The sequence below is a fragment of the Vulpes vulpes genome, chromosome X (genome assembly GCF_048418805.1).
Source record: "Vulpes vulpes isolate BD-2025 chromosome X, VulVul3, whole genome shotgun sequence".
NCBI lineage: Eukaryota > Metazoa > Chordata > Mammalia > Carnivora > Canidae > Vulpes > Vulpes vulpes.
In genome coordinates, this window is record NC_132796.1 from 42744294 (window position 1) to 42765806 (window position 21513).

Sequence of the window (21513 nt, forward strand, 5' to 3'; positions counted from 1 at the left end):
GTCTCTAAAGATCCCTACCTCTTGGGATCCACAACTTTATGTCCCAGGTGTGGTCTGTGGGACCAACAGTATATGGCAGAAGTGATGGGATGTCACTTCAAAGATTAGGTTATGAAAGACTACAGCTTCCTTCTTGATAACTCTTGTTCTCTCTCTCTCTCTCTCTCTCTCTCTCCCCCTCCCTCCCCCTCTCTCAGACCCCTTGCTCTAGGGGAAGCCACACCATGAGCAGTCCCATAGAGATGCCCACATGGTAAGGACCTGAATTTTCCTGCCAGTAGTCAAATGAGTGAGTTTGGAAGCACACTCATCAGTGCCAGTCAAGTCTTCAGAGACTGTGATCCCACATAGATTTTTAGCTTGCTTGTTTTAACTACATGATTTTTTATCTGGCCAATTCTTTCTCATCAATCTCACAGCCTTGACTCAAATGCTTGCTAGGCAACTTCTTTCAGTTTGGAATATAGGTGAGAGCCATAGGAATAGCCAGAGTATGGGGCTGGGGAGGAAAGGCCCTTTTCGTGGATGCTGACCTGTTTGGAGAAGGAGTCCTCGAGCTCTGTGATGTCATTAGAAAACTCTCCAGATGTGGTGACGGAGCTTCCCCCACCATCGATGCCCCCTCCACAGGAGCCTCCATAGGGGAGCCCTCGTTCAAGCCGGTGGCTCCGGGCACCAGCCATGGCACCCTCGTCCAGCGAGGCAGGCTTGCCCTCGAAGTACGCAGGGTTCTGGGCCTTCTCATACTCCTCGAAGGAGAACTGCATCCGCATGTTGGAAAGGATGATGCGGCGGGACATGCGGCTCTCAGAAGCTGAGCTTCGGAGCCGCTCAAAGTTCTTGTTCATGCGGTACTGGCGAAAGGCTGTCTGGATGGTCCTGGCGGCCCTGCGGCTCAGGAAGGAGCCTCCATACTTCCTCTCCAGCATTTCCACCTAGCATGGGGAAGATGGAGGAAAACAAGGTCAGAAACCCTCTATAGCCTCATTCTTCTCCCTGGGCCTCAACCACACTACCACCCCCAGTCACAGTTAGCTGCTTAGAGCTGCCTGGACACTCCAGGTTGTGCTCTGTGTTGGGTCCTCACTTTAATCTCAGATAGCACTTGTCACATGGGGCTGGCTTGTGGTTTTCTTTCTTTCCTCCTTCCTTTCTCTTTAAATATTTTATTTATTTATTTGACAGAGATAGAGAACATAAGCAGGGGCAGAGGCAGAGGGAGAGGGCGAAGGAGAAGCAGACTCTCTACTGAGCAGGGAGCCCAATCTGGGGCTCAATCCCCGGACCTGAGCCAAAGGCAGATGCTTAACTGACTGAGCCACCCAGGCACCCCTGCGATTTTCTTTCTTATTTATAGGAAGTAGATGTCTGTTATCCCAAAAACAGTTTGAAAAAGAACCCACAGAAGCCAAAAATGGAAAGAAAGTAAAAAATAAGTTGGGAGTAAGAAGGAGGAAAGAGGAAGAGAGAGAGAAAGAAGAGAGGGAGGGAGGAAGGGAGGGAGAGTGGAGAGAAAGGGAAAGAAGGAAGGAAGGAAGGAAGGGAAGGAAGGGAAGGAAGGAAGGAAGGAAGGAAGGAAAGAAAGAAAGAAAGAAAGAAAGAAAGAAAGAAAGAAAGAAAGAAAGAAAGAAGGAAGGAAAGAAGGGAGGAAGGAAGATTGGTTTGCCTAAAGTCCCAATACCTAGGAAAACCACAATTAACATTTTGGTATATGTCCTTCCAGGGTTTTTTTTTTTTTTCCTATTCATGGCATTTTTGTGCCCCTCCCACTTTTTTTTTTTTTTAACTAACTGATATCCTGTGTGATATATATGTTGTACTATAGCACACTCTTCTGGAAGTGTCAATTTATGTGTGTCCTTCTCCTATCAGACAGATTTTGGAGGACTGGGTCGTGGTCCCATTCACCTTTATGTCTCCAGCATGGGCTTGGAGCTCAATCCATATTTGCTGAGTAAACAAGACTCAGCGGATGGGTGGTGAATGAGGGAGTGAGTCCCTAGTAGGGTGAAGGATCCTAGAGCTAGTCTTCTATTCTAGGCTCCCCATGCCTCCCCTGGATACCACCCTTCCTTGAGGGTCACACCCCGATCCCTCCCTTCTCTCAGGGCCCCCCATTCCCACTCTCATTCCCCGCCAGAGCTGTCTGTCTCCTCTGCACCTTCTTGTCTTGCAGGTCCGTGGAGAGTTCGTAGCTGTCCGATAGGGCCTTGGAGCGCTTTATCTCCTCCTCCTCCTGCTTCCTCAAGGCGACACTGGCTGGCTGGAGGCGAGTTCGCTGAGCCCAGGGAAGGCCCACCCCAGCTGGGGGGCCCCCCATGTGGCTGCTGGTGGGGGGCAGCTGGCTCAGCCGGTAGGGGGGTTGGCTCCCAGGACTATCAACCGCTGTGCTCAGGTCACTGCCTGGGGTATCACCCTCCACACTGTGGGGATGAGATAACATGAGCCAAGATGTGGGACCGGGAGATGGGCCTGCACAGCCAGACTGGATGTGAGTGGATCGGCTCCCTTCCCACAACCCCAGCCTCCCCGGCTTCCTTGAGGACATAGGAACCCTAATATTTAAAGGCCAGAGGGAAGTTCTACCCTCTCAAGCTGCCTGTTGCAGTCTCCTCCCTTCGGGCCCCCTTGCATTCCCAGCCCTACCCTCATGTTGCCCTTCTGGCCACCACTCACAGCACCAGCTGTGAGACTCCTTTACCTCAAGACAGGGTCTCCTCACAGGCTTGTCCTGGTCCCCACTCACCCCTCACACCTGGTCCCTTCATGGTCATGCCCCCTCACAGCCTTATGCCCGGACAAGCTTCCTCCTGGTCTCGTCCACTCCAAGTCCCCTTTTTTAATAGTCTCAGCCCCTCATGATTCCATCCCCAAACCCTCCTTCCCCTGCTGGCCAGGTCCCTCACAGCCCCACCCCTCCCACCACCGGGCCCCTTCCCCTCTCAGCTCCAACCCCTCATGGCTCTGTCTCCAGCACTGTGTCACAGTTTCCACTCCCAGTCTGATCCTGCAGCACCACCTAGATGGGCCCTGACCCCAGGCCTGGGGGCCCACTCCTGCCTCCTGCACCTCCAGACTCATCCCTACCCCGCCCAGCCCTGCTCCCTCCTGCCCCCAACTGCCTGGACATGGGCCTGGCCAGTTCCCAGGGTTCTCTGGCTGCCAGGCTCTGGGACAGCGAGAAGCACCTCCCCTTCAGCATCCTCACAGGTAAAGAGCAGCCCTGAGGGGCAACTTCTTTTTTCTCCTCATGGCCTTCTCTGTTCTGCTGAGGGAGGGAGGGGGCAAAAGTCTCAAGGTCGAAGATTGGCAGGAGCTGGGTACTGGGCCTTGCCTGCCCTGGTTTCCCAGAGCTGTTGTTCTGCCAGCCCTGCTCCCATGGTACCATGGCAACCAGGCTGCCAGGAAACCCAGGTGGCAACAGAGCCCAGGTGCCCTGAGCCTAGCCAGCAAAGTGAGGAGCCACAGAGGTGAGGAGGAGGGCGGAGGGGTTCAGGAGGGGAGGGACAGGTGGGTGAAGCATGGGCATTGTTGGGGGAATGGGTGTCATAGAGCCCAGAGAATTATCTGCTTTGGGCAGGCACATGGTTGGGGGGGCTCTTGGCTGGAAAGGCTTAAGGGGCCACTCCCAAACCTCTACTTGGCAGAGGCCTGGATGCAGGGCAAGGCAAGCTGGAGTGCATGGAACTCAGGAGAGCATATTGTGCTGGAGGCTGGGTGCAGTGGGCAGGCTGCACCCACCCACCAGGCTGGGTCCTGGGCTGCAGTAGTAGAGCTCAGCTCCACCCTAGTGAGCCCCCTCTTCCCACCATTCATCCTCCACCCTTATGATATCAGTCTATGACACTGCCAGGAACAAGGCAGAAACAGACTGGGGAACTGCCCTCTACTCTAAATTATTTCTCCTCTGGGGCCTCAGGGGCTTATGAAGTCCCACTCTGGGGGGCAGACCTCGTCCAGCCCCACTCCCAACCAACCTGGGCATCTAAGACGTTCCTCTCCACCTCCCTCAGGGACTGCAGGATCCTGCCCATCAACCTTTCAAACCTCTCCCTCTCAGCACACAGCTTAAACCCAGGATCGATCCAATTGTCCCCTCTGTTCATGAACCATCCATAGCTCCCGCTGCCCACAAGAGATAGCCCCAAGTTCCTTATTCTGGCAATGGAGGCTTCTCAAAGATACAATAGCCAATGCTTACAGAGCACTTGGCATGTCAGGTGCTATTCTTACAACTTCACATTTAATAACCTGTTCACTCTTCAGAACAACCCTATGAAGATAAGAATTGTGATTTATCTTCATTTTACACATCAAGAAACGGAAGCCCAGAGAGGTTAAGTAACTTGTCAATGGTCACACAGCTACTAACAATAGAACCAGGATTCAAATCCAGGCAGTCTGACGCCAGAGCTCACAGTCTTAAACATTAAGCCATACTGCAGGGTTTGCTGCCAGCTCCCCATCCCATCCACCCTTCGCTCCAGCCTGGCCCAGATTCTGTTTCTCCCAAATACTCCTCTGCTTTCCACCTCTGAAACTGCTTATACAGTACCTTCCACCTGGAATGCAGTCCCTATCATCTCTGCCATCTGCAACCCGAGAAATCCCCCCACACCCTACTTCCATCAAGATTCAGGTCATATGCCACCACTAAGAAGCCCTCCTGAAGCCCGCCTCCAGCCAAAAATTATTGCTGATCCTGTTCAGAGCTCCCACACATAGCACATGTCTGTCCTTCTTTTTATGGTGCTGGTTAGCTTTGGCAAAGCGTGACAGCTATTTGTGTTCATGATTCCCAGAATCCCAGCACAAGAAGAGAATTTGGTAATCACCTTGCCAACACAGAGCACAAGGCCTTGAACAGTCACTCAATAGAAGCGTCTGGAGTGCCAGAGTCAATGAATGAGCTCTGGTGGCTTTCCTAATAAGTCCTCCCACCTAAGCCTTGACCTCCCCCTCCTGTATCCTCTTCCAATCCATTCTTCATGTGCCAGGCACAGCGCTAGGTGCTGGAAATGTAATGGTGAACAAGACACAGAAGATGTGTTCCCTAGGGGAGGTGACATTCTAGTGGGAGATGCAAGCTATAAATACAGACTATAATTTCAGGTAGAGATGAGTGCTAGGAAAGAAAGTACAGCTGAGTGATAAAAGGTGCTGTTTCAACCTGGCAGTCAGGGAATGTCTTTTTGAAGAAAGGGCGTATAAGCTGAGCTCAGATGGAAGTGAGGGAGTGAGTGGTATGGTCACCTGAAGCCAAAGCAATCCAGACAGAAGGTAGAGCCAGTGCAAAGACTTTGCGGTAAAAAACAAAAACAACAACAACCAAAAAAAAAAAAACCACAATGCCTGGCATATTCAAAAAACAACAAGGAGGCCAGTGTAGCTGGAGTAGAGTGAACAAGGGGAGAGTGACAGGAGGTAAGATCAGGGGGTAAGGGGGGCCCAATTGTGAAGGGCACTGAGCCCATGGTAAAGACTGTGGCTTTGCTCTGAAAGGGCAGAGGAGGGATGTGATCTACCTCTGGCTTTATAGAAATCATCATCCATGGGATAATCTCCAGCTACCTCACCAGAGCCATGGATGGCTCTCCTGACCTGAACCCTGCCTCATATACCTTCTGCCCCATTACTTCAACCTGGCTACTTCTGGCTCACTCTTCAACATTTAGCTCAGGTGTGCCCATCCATGCAGACTGCCCCCTCCACACGGGTTGGCTTACAGGTCCTTCCTCTGCTGCCATAGGGCCCTATAGCCACCTCTACCCTGAGGGCAAGAGCATTAATGAGCTGAGTCCTGGAAACTTATCAAGGCAGACACCATTAGCCCTGTGTTATAGATGAGGACACTGAGGCTCAGAGAGGCAATATAAAGTTGCTCAAGGTCACACAAGCTATCAAGAGAGAAAGTCAGGATGCAAGCACAGGGCCCAGGCTGTTTTTTCCTGACATCTAATCACCTCTTGCCACTCCCAGCTTCATGCTGCCCCTGGCTCTCCGCTCTTTGGCAATTCTTCCCTTCAGAGCTGGCCCCCAATTTTGGTTGCAGAGGGAATAGTGGCAGGGAGGTCAGGCTGTCAATGCAGCCTCCCCCAACAGGGCCTGGCAGAAAGGACAGTGCTTGGGGGTGCTGCTTCTGATATCATACATACTGCCGAAGAAATCAGACCTGGAGATGTGAAATCCCTTTACTCAGGGCCCCCAAAACACTGAGGAGCATGCTGATCACATGGAAAATCTCTCCTCTCTCGTTCAGGTCTTTTTTTTTTTTTTTTTTTTATGATAGTCACAGAGAGAGAGAGAGGCAGAGACACAGGCAGAGGGAGAAACAGGCTCCTTGCACCGGGAGCCCGACGTGGGATTCGATCCCGGGTCTCCAGGGTCGCCCCCTGGGCCAAAGGCAGGCGCCAAACCGCTGCGCCACCCAGGGATCCCCTCTCGTTCAGGTCTTGACTGTCAGTTGTGTGAGCCTGGACATGCCCCTTTCCCTCTCTGTACTTGTTTCTCATCTATGCAGGGCTAGAGGGAAATGCAATTCCCTCTTTGGGTTTCAGGACTACAGATAGGGCCTGGGAGACACCCCCCTGGACTCCTCCCAGCAGGAGCAAAGAACACAAGCACACACACACACACACACACACACACACACACACGTGCGCATGTGCATGCATGCCTATGTACACTGTCTTCTGGGCTATTCTGTGGGGGAAGCTGGAGAGCATCCTCTGCAGTGGGGGAAATAAACCATGTTACACAAATAACACAGTACAAAGCTGAAAGTTCTCAAGGCCGGGGAACAGAGGAAGTGCTGGGGGAGCTCAGGAGAGAGATTCCTTCTGCTTGGGGGTGGCTGCACAGAATAAAAATAAACTCACACTTACAGTGCACCTTCCCTGTGTCAGGCATTTTGGCATATTATTTAATCTGCATGACAAACGTGAAGGAAGAATTAGGATTCCTATTTTGCAGGTGAGGAAAAAGGCTCTGAGGGGGCAAGTAACTGCCAAAAGGTCTCAGAGCTAGCAAGTGTGTAGGACAGGAAGCCAAAGCCCAGAGCCTGAACTAGTTTCCCTGCTGCCTTAAATGCTTCCATGGGGAGGAAGCTCCTTGCCTAAGAGGAGCTGGTAGAAATGAGTGAGTGACCTTGTGAGCCAATGCAGTGAGATGGGGAGAAGCAGGGCAGGATATTCTGTAGGGAGTTGGGGTGGCCTGCCCACGGAGTGGGGGCATTGACCCTCCCTGGATGCCGTTCCTAATGGGAGGTCTCTCTCCCTCCTTCCCTTTATTGGCACTGCTGGAGCCAGGCAGCCAGCAGGGGACAGGATCAGGATACAGTTGCTATGGAAATGAATGGGGGCTGTCGCTATGGATACCATAAGATGAGGGCAAGAGGAAGCTAGGGATGCTGAGGACTATCCCCATGACAACTTAGGCTGGAGGGGGGGACCAGAAGTGAGAGACAAGAAAACAAAAGAGGAGGTCAGCACACCTACATGAGAGCAGGGGCTTCAGGCTTTGGAGGATACTAGGTGAGGAGGTCGGACAAAGGGGTGGGTAGGGCAGAGGGACTGAAGGACCCCAGTCACCTCGGTCTCCTCTGACGGTTCTTCTGCAAGCTATTTCTGCTGCCCAATCCCAATGCCATGGAGATTCCAAACCTGAGGCCAGCCTGGCTTGGCATAGAGGCTGGCAGGGGAGGAAGCCAATCAGAGGGGCTGACTGGGGAGACAGTAGGCAAACATGGGCTTGGGAGCACACAGGCCTGGGTTTGAATCCCACCTCTACTTCTTCGCAGCCCTAAAAAGAATTGTTGTCACTTACCAAGTACCTACTTTTGGCTAGGCTTAGCAACTCTGCAAGGTCTGGGTTGTTCTCCCCAAAGGAGACAACAGAGGAGGAAACTGAAGTACAGAAGGATGAATTTGCCCAAAGGCTCAAAGCTTACCAGTGGTGGGACCAGGAGCCACATCGACACTCATGTTCTGACCCCCGCCCCCCCACGCTGAACCACCCCTCCCAGGTCTGGTCTGCATTTTCTGGCTCCCTGTGCCTTCTTATAGTGACATGCACAGGGCCAGATGCTGGGGAACTATCTGTGGAGTGTGAAAAGAAGCAACCCAAGAGGAAGCAGGAAAGACTGGGGTTAGATGGAAGAAGTGCCTGACTTCGAGAATACTGAGTCACGGGTTTAGCCAAGGGGAGAAGAGCCACAGACCTGGGATGGACTTCATGGACCAGCCAATCCCAGAGATCCAAACCAAGGCCCACAAAGTCAAAGTGATGTGTCCAGGTCATGAAGAATGAGAATCCGAATCCCCTACCTTCCAGGCCAGTGTCCCACTTTTAGTTGGAGAAGCCCCTTGAATCTGTCCAGCACCCCCCCCCCAACCCTGCACCTTTAAGCTTCCAGACAATAGCAGGCTACTTGAACTTGCTAGGCGGTGTAAGCCCAGTGCCTGTGCTCATATTCTTCCTTTGTTTCTTCTGCCCAGGATGGCCTCCCTCTCTACTTTGCCTCAGACTTCATTGGTCTGGGTGAGCTTATCTGCATCTTGCAGCACTCTGAAGCAGATGAGCCCTCCTTGAAAGTCAGTTCTGACTCACTTCCTGCTGCCCACCACCTACCCCAAACCTGACAGGGTCCAACTACTCCCCATGCTGTGTCTTGTGCACACTCATATCATGGGTGGTCCTTATGGGCAGCTAACTCATGGTACTCCCTCCAAGTGTCCCTCCCCTTCCCTGCTCCTATCTCCCAAGGGCAGTGGCAGGGTATGATTCACCTCTGTGGACTGTGCATGCCCAGGCCAGGGCCCAGCACACAGCACATGCTCAAGCACATGATCTCCTAAGACAGGCGGCAGTTGTGTGTATCTGAATGTGTGTGACCATCTTGCCTGACAACTGTCACCCTAAAAGTCATAGCCCCATATGCTCGAAAGCCACCCACACCCAGTCTTGTGATTATCTCTACCAGACACACACAGCCTGTTGGGCACAAAAAGTCGCCACCTCACACAATCAAACTTGCATACACGCACTCAGAATTCCTCATGCCCAGCCTCACACGATCACGTTCCCTTAGATACGTGATAATGCATAGTCTCTCACTACAGATCCACCTGCCCACCACACAGAAAAACACGCACACACATGCACAGGCACACACGTTTCCCCCCACAACTGATGGGAAACCTTCCCCCTTCCCACAGCACAAGCCCTCAACCAGTTCAGTTGCCTACACAGGGGTCTACACTTCCTTGGCTCCCACAGTGATCATCTGACCTTGACTTGCCCTCTCCCTCCAGTTAGTCGAACCCCCACCCCCACCCCACTTCCTTGTATCTCCAATCAGAGAAAAGGTAGGATCGTCTCTCTCCAGCCACAGGTCATCCAGCCCTCACACACCCTAGAGAGCCAGTTGAACAGAGCAATCTACACACCTAGCACAACCCTGGAGCTCTCTACCACATTTTTGTCCAGGCTATGCCTGTAGCCTATGATGACTCTTCATGTCCACCACCCATTCAAACCTTCCCAGTCTTCCACTCTCACCCCTCCTCCTCCAGCAAGCCCTCCTTGATACTGCCATCCTCCCCAACCCACCTGGACCTGCTTTTCTACTCTTTGGGCCAGGAACATATCTTGCTTGCCAGCAAAGCCATCTATATACTCAGTCATTTCTGCCCCTCACGTCCTGCCTATTTTCCCAAAGGGATTCTCATCTCCCCTGAGAGATGGAGAACTTATGGAGAACACAGCCACTGTCTTCCTTTGGACCCGTCACAGCATTTAGCTTGAAGCCTTGCCCACAGTCAGGTGCTTGAGCAATGCCTTCTGGAAGAGTAAAGGTAGGAGAGAGAAAGAGAGAGAGAGAGAGAGAGAGAGAGAGAGAAGAGGTCAGAGGGAGGGGAGAAATAAATTGGGATGTGAATGAGTAAAAGAGTTGATGAGTTGAGTAGCTAAGTGAAACACACAGTGAGGGAATAAGGTGAGCCTCCGGGAATAGGACAGGACCAATGTAATGGGGATGCTGAGAGGAGGGCTGAAAGGAAGGAGAGGCAGGACTCTCACATGGACCCTCATCAAAGCAAGGGCCACCAGTCACTACACACTTGCCCAACTGTGCACCAGACCAAACCCTATACACTGAGCTCCTTGGGTTTTTCTTGCTAATCCTCACGATATCCCACAGAGGTAGATATACTCTCAGTGCGCTCAGGAGGAAAATGAACCTCAAGGAGAACGTATTTGCTCAAGATTACACAGATAGTGAGAGAACCAGAAGGTAAACTCAGATTTGTTCAATGCCAAAGGCTCAGGAAGGGAAAGCCAGGGTATGAGCCCACCTGGGTGTCTCCTGGCTTTGTTCCCAACACAGACATATGATGGAAGGTGTGGGTCCTACAGTCCATAAAGGATACCTTCCACCCTCCTGCCAACAGCCTAGGGATTCTGAGAACCAGCTTCTGGAAGGTGCAGGAAATATTTAGGGTCGTTACATCTGGAGGTAACAGCTCCCCCTTAGATTCAGAGATCCCTAAAGCTATAGAATCGGAACCGTGAAAGTACAGAATCAAGGACTCTTACCGTCACAGAACATTAAAATCATACCATCAGAAATTTTTTTTAAATAATAGAATCAGGAAATCTTAAAAACACAGGATTGGAGAATCCTCAAATCACAGTGTTGTAGAAATAGAAACCCCAGAATTGCATGGAATGTGTCACTGAATTATCATATTTAAATTCATGTAATTGCAGTTTCTTAAAATCATAGCATCTGAGGCTGACAGAATGTCAGAGCTGGAGGATCCCCTGGAGATCCTCTGACCCAACCTCCCTCCTCCTTTCGCACATGGGGGAGACTAGGTTAGCAGAGGGGTTAAGCGATATGTCCAAGTTGGCCAGCTCACGCCGCCTCAGGTTGACAGGCTGGAGAAGGGCAGCAGGCTTGCCCACAGTGAGAGCGCCACACCATTCATTCGTTCATTGAGTGCCTGTCTCTTGGGTGTTGACAATAACAAAAACTGAAGCCTTCCCCCCACCCTTTCTCTCTCTCTCCCAGGCCCTGTTTTCAGCCTTGGCTAGGAAAGAAGTAAGGCCCTGGTGGGGATGAGGAGAGGAAAGTGGGGGCAGGGTGGATCATACATCAGACAGAGAGAAGAGATCAGCTTTTATTGATGGAAATTCCTTTGTACACAGCGACACACGCACTCTGAAAGGCCTTTTCCTCCTGATCATATTTACAGAGCACTATGGGAGTGGCAGAGGGCGTGGATGAGGCCTTCAAGCAGGGGGAAGAGATGGCAGCAATGGCCAAGGGCGGGCGAGGGACCGAGCAAGGGGGGGGGCGAGGGGGCTAGGAACTAGGCAGGCTGGGTCCCGCCCCCGTCTGGTCCACTAAAGCCCTAGGCACCCTGCATCTCTGTTTGTGCTCACAGAGGACAGAGGTAGGTCCTTAGGATGTCATTTGGAGACCTCTCCAGGAGTGGCAGGCTCCAGGGTGCCTGGGAAGTGGGGTGCAGGTGCAGGAGGGTCCAAGCTCCAAGCTCCAAGCTGTTTTATTCAGATCTAGGGCTCCAGCCTTCATAATTCGGGGGCTGGAGTCCAGGGGAGACAGCAGGGGTATGGGGGTGAGAATTCCAAGGAGGTGGGGGAAGAAGGGGCACGATGCTTGCCCATCTTGAAGCAGGGACAGGGTCCCCTGGGGGGGTCAAGGGCAGGGTGTGTGGGTCGGCGGGGGTGAGGGGGCTGGTTAAGGCTTTTGCTTCTGCATAGAAAATGACCCATGCCCTCTCAGTTACCGAGAGGAGGGACTACTGCACTCGGAGGCCGGACAGCAGAACTGATGAGCGTCTTCCTCTTCCTCTTCCTCAGTCTCCTCCTCCTCCTCCTGTTCCCTGAGGCCAGGAAGGGCAGGGTAGAGGCCACAGGCAGGCGGGTGACAGAGAGAGGCAGAGGCATTAGTTTGCAGAGCAGGGGAGATACATGAACGGCTGGAACCAGGGCAGTAGGGCTGGGATGGGGGTCTGAATGGGGAGGCCAGTGTGACAGATTAGCTAGGGCCACACCCTACTCAGTCTCCAAGGAGCCTGAGATAGCCCTCCCCCACACCCAGGCTGGGCTCACTTATAGTCAGGCCCAGAGTATACCAATTCTATTTCGGACCTGACAGGTACCCAACCTTCATCTGAATAGAAATAGTAGCATCCTTCTCTGTGCTGGCTCTTTGCAGACATTGGCTCATTGAACTCGTGCAACAAAACTGCAACCTTTTAGAGAGAAGGGAACTGAAGCTCAGAGAGGTTGGTTAACCAGCCCAACCAAGGTCACACAGCTGGGAAAGTGGTAGAGTCAGGATTTCAATGTGGAGTTCTCAGAGCTCCAAGTCTCCAACTCATCCCACTAGGTCCCTTAGGTGAACCTGGCACTATCTCTAGAACTCTAGGCTGCCCTTAAAGGACAAAGATTTCTATTTCTGGAAGGCTCTGGGCAGGGGAGGTTGGAGATGCTCAGGCATGGAGTGTAGAAAGCCCACAGCTTTGAAAGCAAACAGACCTGGGTTCCAAGGCCAGCTCTACGAGCGCTTCCAGGCTATGTGCCCAGGCATGTTATTGGCCCCTCTTGAAGCCTCAGTGTCCTCATCTATAAAAATAGGGCTCAGGATGCCAAGCCCACAGGATTGTTGCAAGGACTGGAACATGCATCAAGTGCCTGGCAAATCAGAGCAACGGGGATGTGGTGGTGGTTACTGCTCACAGCTCGTGAACTGAATCTAATTCCCAAGGCGGCCATTGGCCCCCACGCAGAAGTGCCTCAGTGGCAGGGAGGAGTCGGTACAGGAACAGGCCCCGGGCCCCAGGGTCCTGCGGAATGATCCCAGGGGCCGGTCTGCACGTGGCAGTCACTGGAGCTGGGCTATGGTTTCACGGCGTGGATGGACAGACAGGAGGGCTGAGAGGGGTCCAGCTGCCTCAGGAAGAAAAAGGCTGATCCTCTGGAGAGATAGCCAATGAAACGGTATCATCCCCACTCCCAGACCCCATGGCTCAAGAGATGCAGGAAGTGTGGAATCCTGGAACCTGGAGGGCTGGGAAGAGATGGAAAGGAGAGAGGACAGGCAAGGGAAGGCACTGCGGTCCATCTGACAGCTGGACAAGCACACACCCATGCACATGCGCACATACACACACCTGAGCACACGTGCCCCCCACTTCATCTTTCAAGCTCCCTCTGACACACTGTTCCACAGAGTCACTGAGTCAGCAAAACCACGTGAAGCAGAGCTCAAGTCCTGGGCAAGCAGATCCCCCTGAGTTTCCCATTCCTCATCTATAAAAGGAGAAGTCTCCACACCTCTCAAGGCTGTCATGAAAAATGAGTGATCTTCCAGTCCTGCTGCTCACTTCCCCTCGTATCCAGGCCCAGCTCCTGCCACCCCTCACCCTGACCCTGCAGTCACCTCCGAATTTCTTCTCTCTACCCTTTTGGACCCACTAGGCTTCCTATTAAAATCCGCAAGCACAGATCTCTTGCTTGTCTCTGCTTAGACACCCACTTTGGCTCCCCATTGCTTCCTGGATAAAGGTCAAGCTCTTCAACTTGGTATTCAAGGCTCCCTCACCAGATGGCTTCACCTGACCTACCCTGTCCAGTGGAAAAAGCATTGGCTTCAGAGTTGGACAGATCTTGGTACAAATATCAGCCCCCACCTCCTACTAGCTGGGTGACCTTGGGTCTGCTTCTTTACTTCACTAGGACTTACTTTCCTCATCTACGAAGTGAGAAAAATGCCTATTCCGCAGGGCATGGTGGGATGAAATGAATTCAAGTATTCAAAGCACTTGCCACAGGGTAGGTTTGGTGCTTCATACACAGTAACTGTTATTAGTACTGTCATTATCAGTAGCTCCCTCATGCTCAGCCTCCATCAAACTAGCTTGTTCACTATTCCATCAGAATGGCCAGCCTCTTTACACATCTCTGCTTTGGTGACTCTGTTTCTTCCTTCGGCACACATCTTTCGCTATCAAAATCCCATCTGAAACGTTATGGCCCAGATTAAATGCTGCTTCCTGCAGGAAGTCCTCCCTCTCAACCAGAAGTACTCCTTTGCTTCCTCCTTGCTCCCCCATCTCTGCCCTTGGATCTCCGGCAGCTGCTCCAAAATTCACCAAAGCATTTCTTTCACCAACCCCTTCAACGCCCTTGTATTCACCCCTACTACCTCTGCTCTGCTTCTGTGTGAGAAAGAGAGGGCCCCTATACTACTTAAGGCCAGCCCCTCCACTTGGGCTCTGGAGCCCACACCTGCTACCTCCTCCACAACCATCATCCCCTCTCCCTCCTGTATTTCAATCTCTCTCTCTCTCTCTCTCTTTCTGTTGCCTCCTTCTTACCACATTTATAGAAGCTCAAGTCTCTTCCATCTGGGAATAAAAACCCTCTATCTGCCCCCACATTTCCCTCTAGCAATCACTGTCCCTCTCTCCTCTTCACAGCTAAGCTTCTTGAGAAATTCATCTACACTGGCCATCTCCACCTCAGTACCTCCCACGAGCTCTTCGGCCCACTGCAATCTGCCTCATGCACCCACCATGTCACTGAAACTGTTCTCAGCCAGGTCACCAAGAACCTCCTAGTGGTTAAAGCCAATAGACTCTTCTACCCTCATCTGCCTTCCCCCAGGTATAACACTTGCCACTCTTTACAAGCCCCTCCTGTATGTGGATGGCTCTTTCCTTCCTCTGCTTCCCTGAGCCCACCTCCCTGCTGGTTTTCCTCCTACTCCTCTGACCACCCCATCTCTTCTTCTTCTCCTCATTACTCATAGGTTGGTCCCTCTTCCCCAGTTCTGCTCTGGTTCTCTTCTCTATCATTCCACATCCTGTGTCAGTGATCTCACTACATTGCATGACTTCAGGGATGGCTTAGGACCCCTACCCCAACCCTGTTTCATGGATCTCTCTCCTGGGCCTCAGCCCCCTCAAGCCTAATTCTTGCAGGAAGCCCCACCAGGATGGCCTTCAGAGCTCACAGGGACCTCAAATTTGGCATCTTACCACTGCCAACCTGTCCTCTGTGTTTTGCACCTTAGCAAAAAGCAGCACCATCCACCCACTTGCTCAAGCCCCAAACACACCCGAGAGTCATTCTTCCCGCTCCCTTAACAAGTTAGTCACCAAATTCTGTGGATTTCACCTCCTCATCTTCTACTCTTCTCACTCCTTGTTGACTCTTTCTCCAATCATACTGGTCTTGCTGTCCCTCAAACATGACACGCAAACTCCTGCCTCCAGGCCTTTGTGCTCTATGTTCCTTCTGTCTGAACATCGTCCCCCAGAGAGGTATGGCACCAGACACAGTCTATATATTTAGTTGTTTATTTGTTATCCATCTCATCCACCACAAGATCCATCAGGCCCAGCATCTGTTCTGTCCAGTGCCATTTTCCTGATGCCCAGCACAGTGTCTGGCACTCAATAGGTATTTGTTGAATGAATGACTCCATGGCCAGACCTGAACACTGAAGCTCCCTCTGAATTCCAAACTCTGTCCTCTCTACTCCCTTCAACCCCCACTATTTATTTGGCCTACCACTCCAGTTCTCTCTTCCCATCACCTCTCAAATGCATCCCCTCTGCTCTATCCCCACAGCCACTACCTTAGCGAATCTCTCTCTTGGATTACCATGGCTGCCTCCTCCCTAGTTTCCCGTCCTCTAAAAAGCCACTTTGATGTGTCACTTCGCCTACTCAAGAACTGCTCATGGCTCTCTACCTGGCCTACCACGAAGGATGAAGCCTGAACTCCCCAGAGAGCTATTTGGGGCAGGTCTAAGCTCTGCCCCCTTCCCATGTTCTGTTTCACCATCTCTCACCCCTGGGCCTTTGCGTGTACTCTTAGAGCATCCTCTCCCATCTCTAGCTCTATAAATCTTTATGGACCTTGAATGATTGACTCAACACCACTTTCTTTGAGAAACAACCTGATGCACAAACCAGACGTTAGTTCCTCTCCAAAGTCCATAGAGAGATAAGTGTCTCCAGTGTCACTCAGGATCTCCAAGAACCGAGTAGATTGGAAGTTAGTAATTCCCAAGGATGTTAGTGCTGGGTAAGTATTAAAAGAGGTTGCCTTTTCCTCTTGCACTGTTATCCTGGATTCACGTCCCTCTGGCCCTCTGCTAATGCCAACTCATCCTTGTCTCTTCCTTCTCCTTCATCTTTTGTTGGGTCTATCTCATTAATCATTCCCAAAGGCTTTTGATTTCATAATTTGAAATGAAAATATTTCTATATGACTGGTACCCAATGGAGTAGTGCAACAGGGTAGTCCTGCTCAATTCCATTCCCTTCTATGCCAATACCCCGGTTTAGGCCTTCCAACTGGCCCCCATGCATACAATCCATTTCTCATACGGACTGCTGATGTGATGTTTCTAAAACACAAATTTTACCAAATTTCTCTCCTATTTAGAATCCATTCCCATGATACTTGTCACTAGCAACATTGGTTCTCCACCCTTCTGGAGGAACACAAACCCTTTATGTGTATAACGAAAGCCACAGACCATCTCCCCAACAAAAAAGACCCATAGGTGTACACACAAAACATTCTGCACTCAATTTCAGGAGGTTCAGGGACAACCCAGAGCCCATGCAACCCAGGTTAAGAACTCTGACCCTATCCAATAACATCTAGGTTTTTCTGCATATGCTGCTCCTTCTGCCTGAAATGTTCTTCCACACATTACCCTTCTGTCCCTGACTACCTCTTATTCATCCTCTAAGACTCAACTCTTAGGGTGAGTTGACCTGCAGCAGTCCTGGAATGGGCCAGATCCCTTCCTTTGGGCTTCTATAGCACCCCACCACCACTATGACCCCCTCTATCATAGCCCTCCTTGGTCTCCTCAACTAACTGGGGACTTGTGGGAGGCAAAAACCATTACCCAGCATAGGCCCTGGCTACAGCAGGACTCCATAAGTGTCTACTGAAATGAACACTAATGACAGCTATGCTGTTTTTGAGTACCCATTATGTGCCAGGCACTCAGCAACTGATCTCATCTTTAAACCCCATGATGTTAGTGGTATTGTGTTTCTTTTAACAGATATGGAACTAAGTTCAGAGATGTGAAGTGAGTTGTTTATGGCCACTCAGCTAGTGAGTGAAAGAACTGAGAATGAAATTGAGATGTGTTGGCACCAGTGCAAATATTGGTCCACCATGCTTCCCTGCCCTGGACTGTGAGATTGAAAGATGGTATCAGTAGAAGAACAGGGCCAAGAACCAGGGCCAGAATGCCCCATCTAGGCTCCATTTCCCAGGGCCACCTGCCCATTTTTTCTGCTCATGTGTCACCTTCATGCCAAGACCTGAGACATGGCTCTCTCTTACAGTGCAACCCCCTCCATCCCATTTATTATTCTCAGCCTTCTCATTAACATAAGAAGTCCCACTATGGTCAGGCCCATTCTTTGCTCCAGAACCATCCCCAGACACATAAAGCCTTTAGATCCAATCCAATCCAATGCTATATACTTGGCTATCAGGAAAACAAGACATGGGCAGTCCCTGCCTTTCAGGAGTTGATAATCACTCAGGAATTTTACACGTACCATCTCCAATCCTAAATCAGCTCTGAGAAGTAAGTAGGCATCATCCTCATTATACTGATGAGGAAACAGAGGCTCAGAGGTTAAATGGTTTTCCCACAGTCATAGAGTTGGTAAGTGGTCAAACATAGATTTGAATAAAGAAAGGTACTGACTCAACTATTTTCCCCCATTAGGTCATCCTGCTCACAAGAGCCAAAAAGTAGGCAAAACCACTTCTGGCAGGGTAAGCTAGTACTCTTTCAAGACTCAGTACCCATGTTCCCTCCTGTCAGGGACAGATAGGATTAGGTACCCTTCCTCAGCAACCCCTCTGAACTTTCTTCTGTCCCATACCAAACCACACTGCACTGTCATGGTCTATGTGTCTCTCCCTTCTAGACTTGAGCTCCCTGATGGTAGGACCAGATGCAATTCATTCCTATATGCCACAAAGGTTCAGCAAAAGGCCTAACAGAGGGTAGGCAGGACAAACCTTGCTGAATGAATAAGGTGGTATTTGAGCTAGTTATTAAAAGGAAAAGCAAGATCTGAACAACTGGACATAGGGAAATGGTATAGAGGAGGAAGGAAATGAGGTAGTAGAAGCAAGGAAATGGGAGCAAGGAAAAAAGCCAGTAATTTTGAAATTATGACATGATGTGTATAACATGTTTCCACCATTTTTATATGGATTTTCTTTTCCTTACCAGAATGGGATAATACTACAAGCCCTGTTCTGCAACTTGTTTTTCATATAACAATAAATCCTGGATATACTTCCACGCCAGTATACAGAGATATATATTTTTCTTTTGATCTGTAAGAGTATTCCATAGTATGGGTGAATCACGAAGGAAAAGCTGTTCTTTATTGATGAACATGTAGGTTGCTTTAATTTTTCGCTATTATAAACAATGCTGCAATGAACATCTTTGTGTATGTCTGGAAGTAGTTTTGAAGGATGGCTGCCTAAAGGTTGAATTGCTGGGCCAAAGGAATGCATACTTTGATTAAAATGTAGATAAAAGTTATTTTTTATAGACTGGCTAAAAGATTACTTCTGCTCACATAATTTTTATAGACTGGCTAAAAGATTATTCCTGGTCACATAATCCCATCTTTATTTTGAGGAGCATACATCATATAACCTTTTCATTAAGAGCTGGTTGAGAATGCTATCCTACAAGGGTATGTGATAAAGAGTTGCATAGTATGGTTTGTTTGCAGTTGGGATTGAATGTTTTAGAAAAGACATCTGGTTGGGGGACCATCAAGTAGTAAAGCCTTACAGAAATCTACCTCCAAGACATGGCTCTCAGGTTAGAAGTATATACACATTTAAGATTCTGGGGGCAGGGGATCCCTGGGTGGCGCAGCAGTTTAGCGCTTGCCTTTGGCCCAGGGCGTGATCCTGGAGACCTCGGATCGAATCCCACATCGGGCTCCTGGTGCATGGAGCCTGCTTCTCCCTCTGCCTGTGTCTCTGCCTCTCTCTCTCTCTCTCTCTCTCTCTCTCTCTCTCTCTGTGACTATCATAAATAAATTAATTAATTTAAAAAAAAAAGATTCTGGGGGCAACAAATGGTGCCATAAAAAATTGCACCAAGTTGCACTCCAGTCAAGGAATATGAGAGGTTCTATTTCCTCACAATTCTTCCAATCTTTTTAATTTTTGGCACTTTAAAATTGGTACTTCGTTGTTGTTTTAGTTACATTTCTTTAGTTATTAGCAAGCTTGAATATCCTTTCTCATTCATCAGCTAATGGATGTTGATTTCTTCGCTGAATTGCCAAATCATGTTATTTCTCTATTCTAAATGTGCTATACATCTTTTTCTTATTGATTTCCAGGAGATGATATATAGACAGAGATATTAACCTCTGATATTTATGTAGCAAATACTTTTTCCTAACCTGTTATGTTTTAACTTTGTGTATAGTCTCTTTCTCCACACAGAAGTTCCTAACTTCAATGTTGCCTAAATTATTGTTCTTTACTTTATGGCTTCTGGGTTCTTAATTCATGCTCAGGAAGACTTCTCTACCCTAATATTTTAAAAATATTCAGTATTTTCTTCTGGTACATTTGATTTTATATGAGAAAGAGGTTTAACTTAAATTTTTCCCAAATGGGAGTCAATGGTCCCATTCCATTTACTGATTCCCTACTGACTTTAAATGTACTTTTTAATCATAAATTAAATTCCCATATGAATATGAGTTTGTTTTTAGACTATTTTGTTCCATATGTATAATCCTCTATTTCTGTGATTATATATGTAATTTCTGCAGCTTCGTGATAAGTTTTGCATTTAATAGGACAAATGGCCCCTCACTCTTCTTTTTTTTCAAAATTTTCTTAGCGATTCATGGGTATTTACTCTTCCAAGTGAACTTTAAAATCCAATTGCCCAAGTCCCAAAGAAAATACCACTGAAGGGGATCCCTGGGTGGCTCAGTGGTTTTGCGCCTGCCTTTGGTCCAGGGTGTGATCCTGGAGTCCCAGGATCGAGTCCAAGGATCGAGTCCCAGGATCGAGTCCCAGGATTGAGTCCCAGGATCGAGTCCCGTGTCAGGCTCCCTGCATGGAGCCTGCTTCTCTCTCTGTCTGTGTCTCTGCCTCTCTCTTTCTCTCTCTATGTCTATCATGAATAAATAAATAAAATCTTTAAAAAAAGAAAGAAAATACCACTGAAATTGTAATGCAAAATGCATTGAACCTTTTTAACCAAATTGAGAGAGGGGAAATGTCATTTTTACTGTATTCAACCTTCCCATTTAGGAACAGGATAGGATGCTTGACTATTCAAGTCTTCTCATAGCCTTCGATGAAATTTTACAGTTTTCTACAGGAAAGTATTTCATGTTTCTTGTCAATTCCTAGGAATTTTATCATTTTTTCCTACTGTTGTGAATGGAATCTTTTTTTTTATTATGTCTTCTAATTAGTTATTGCTGGTATTCAGAGAAGCTAATGGTTTGGGTGTATATTTATCTTGTATCTAGCCATCTCATGTAATTTTCTTATTAGTTCTAATAAGTTTTCCTTTTATTCTCTTTTATTACCTAAGTAGACAACCATATCATCTTCAAGCAGTGCTAATTCTGAATCTTTCTTTCTAATATTCATACCACTTATTTCTTCTTTTTTTAATACCACTGCTTAAAACTTCTAGAAAAAAATGTTGGTTAGTGACAGTGATGGCAGTCATACTTACTTTGTTCCTGAACTTAATGGAAATTTACCTAGCATTTCACTATTACATTTGATGACTGTCTTTGGTTTCTGATAAAAAAAATTCTTTACTAAGTTAAGGATGTCTTTTTTTTAAGATTTTATTTATTCACTCATGAGAGACACACACACAGAGAGAGAGAGAGAGAGGCAGAGAGACAGGCAGAGGGAGAACCAGGCTCCATGCAGGGAGCCTGATGTGGGACTCGATCCCAGGACTCCAGGATCACGCCCTGGGCTGAAGGCAGGCGCTAAACCGCTGAGCCACCTGGGCTTCCCTAAGGTCTTCTTCACTGAGAGCTTACTGTACTAGTTATCTATTGCTGTGTAACAAATTACCCCAATACAGCAAGAAATAACTAGGACACTTACTAAGAATTCTAAAATCAAGAATGGATGTGTAGTTCTATCAGATTATTTTTTTCAGCATTTATGGAGATAGTTATTTTTACTTTAATCTATTAATGTAACCCATCATAATAACAGCTTTCCTAATGTTTAACAATCCCTGCCTTCCCAGGACAAACCATTTGTCACAATACATTCTTTTTTCAATACACTGATGGATTCAGTTTATTTTTTATTTTATTTATTATTTATCTTTTATTTAAAATATTCATGACTGTATTAATATATGAGATTAGGCTATAGTTTCCTTTTTTCTTTTCT

At 48.8% G+C, this 21513-nt stretch overlaps 1 protein-coding gene across 9 annotated transcripts in view; it reads right to left on the minus strand.

Annotated features, from left to right (window-relative positions):
* Positions 1–21513, minus strand: part of IQSEC2 (IQ motif and Sec7 domain ArfGEF 2) — a 78794-nt gene that overhangs the window by 17047 nt on the left and 40234 nt on the right. For all 9 annotated transcript variants that reach the window (XM_072744411.1, XM_072744414.1, XM_072744410.1 and 6 more), the window contains 2 exons: positions 2162–2423; positions 534–935 (listed from right to left, as the gene is read on the minus strand). In XM_072744411.1, coding sequence (XP_072600512.1) covers positions 534–935; positions 2162–2423 — 664 coding nt within the window. The remainder of the gene's footprint in view (positions 1–533; positions 936–2161; positions 2424–21513) is intronic.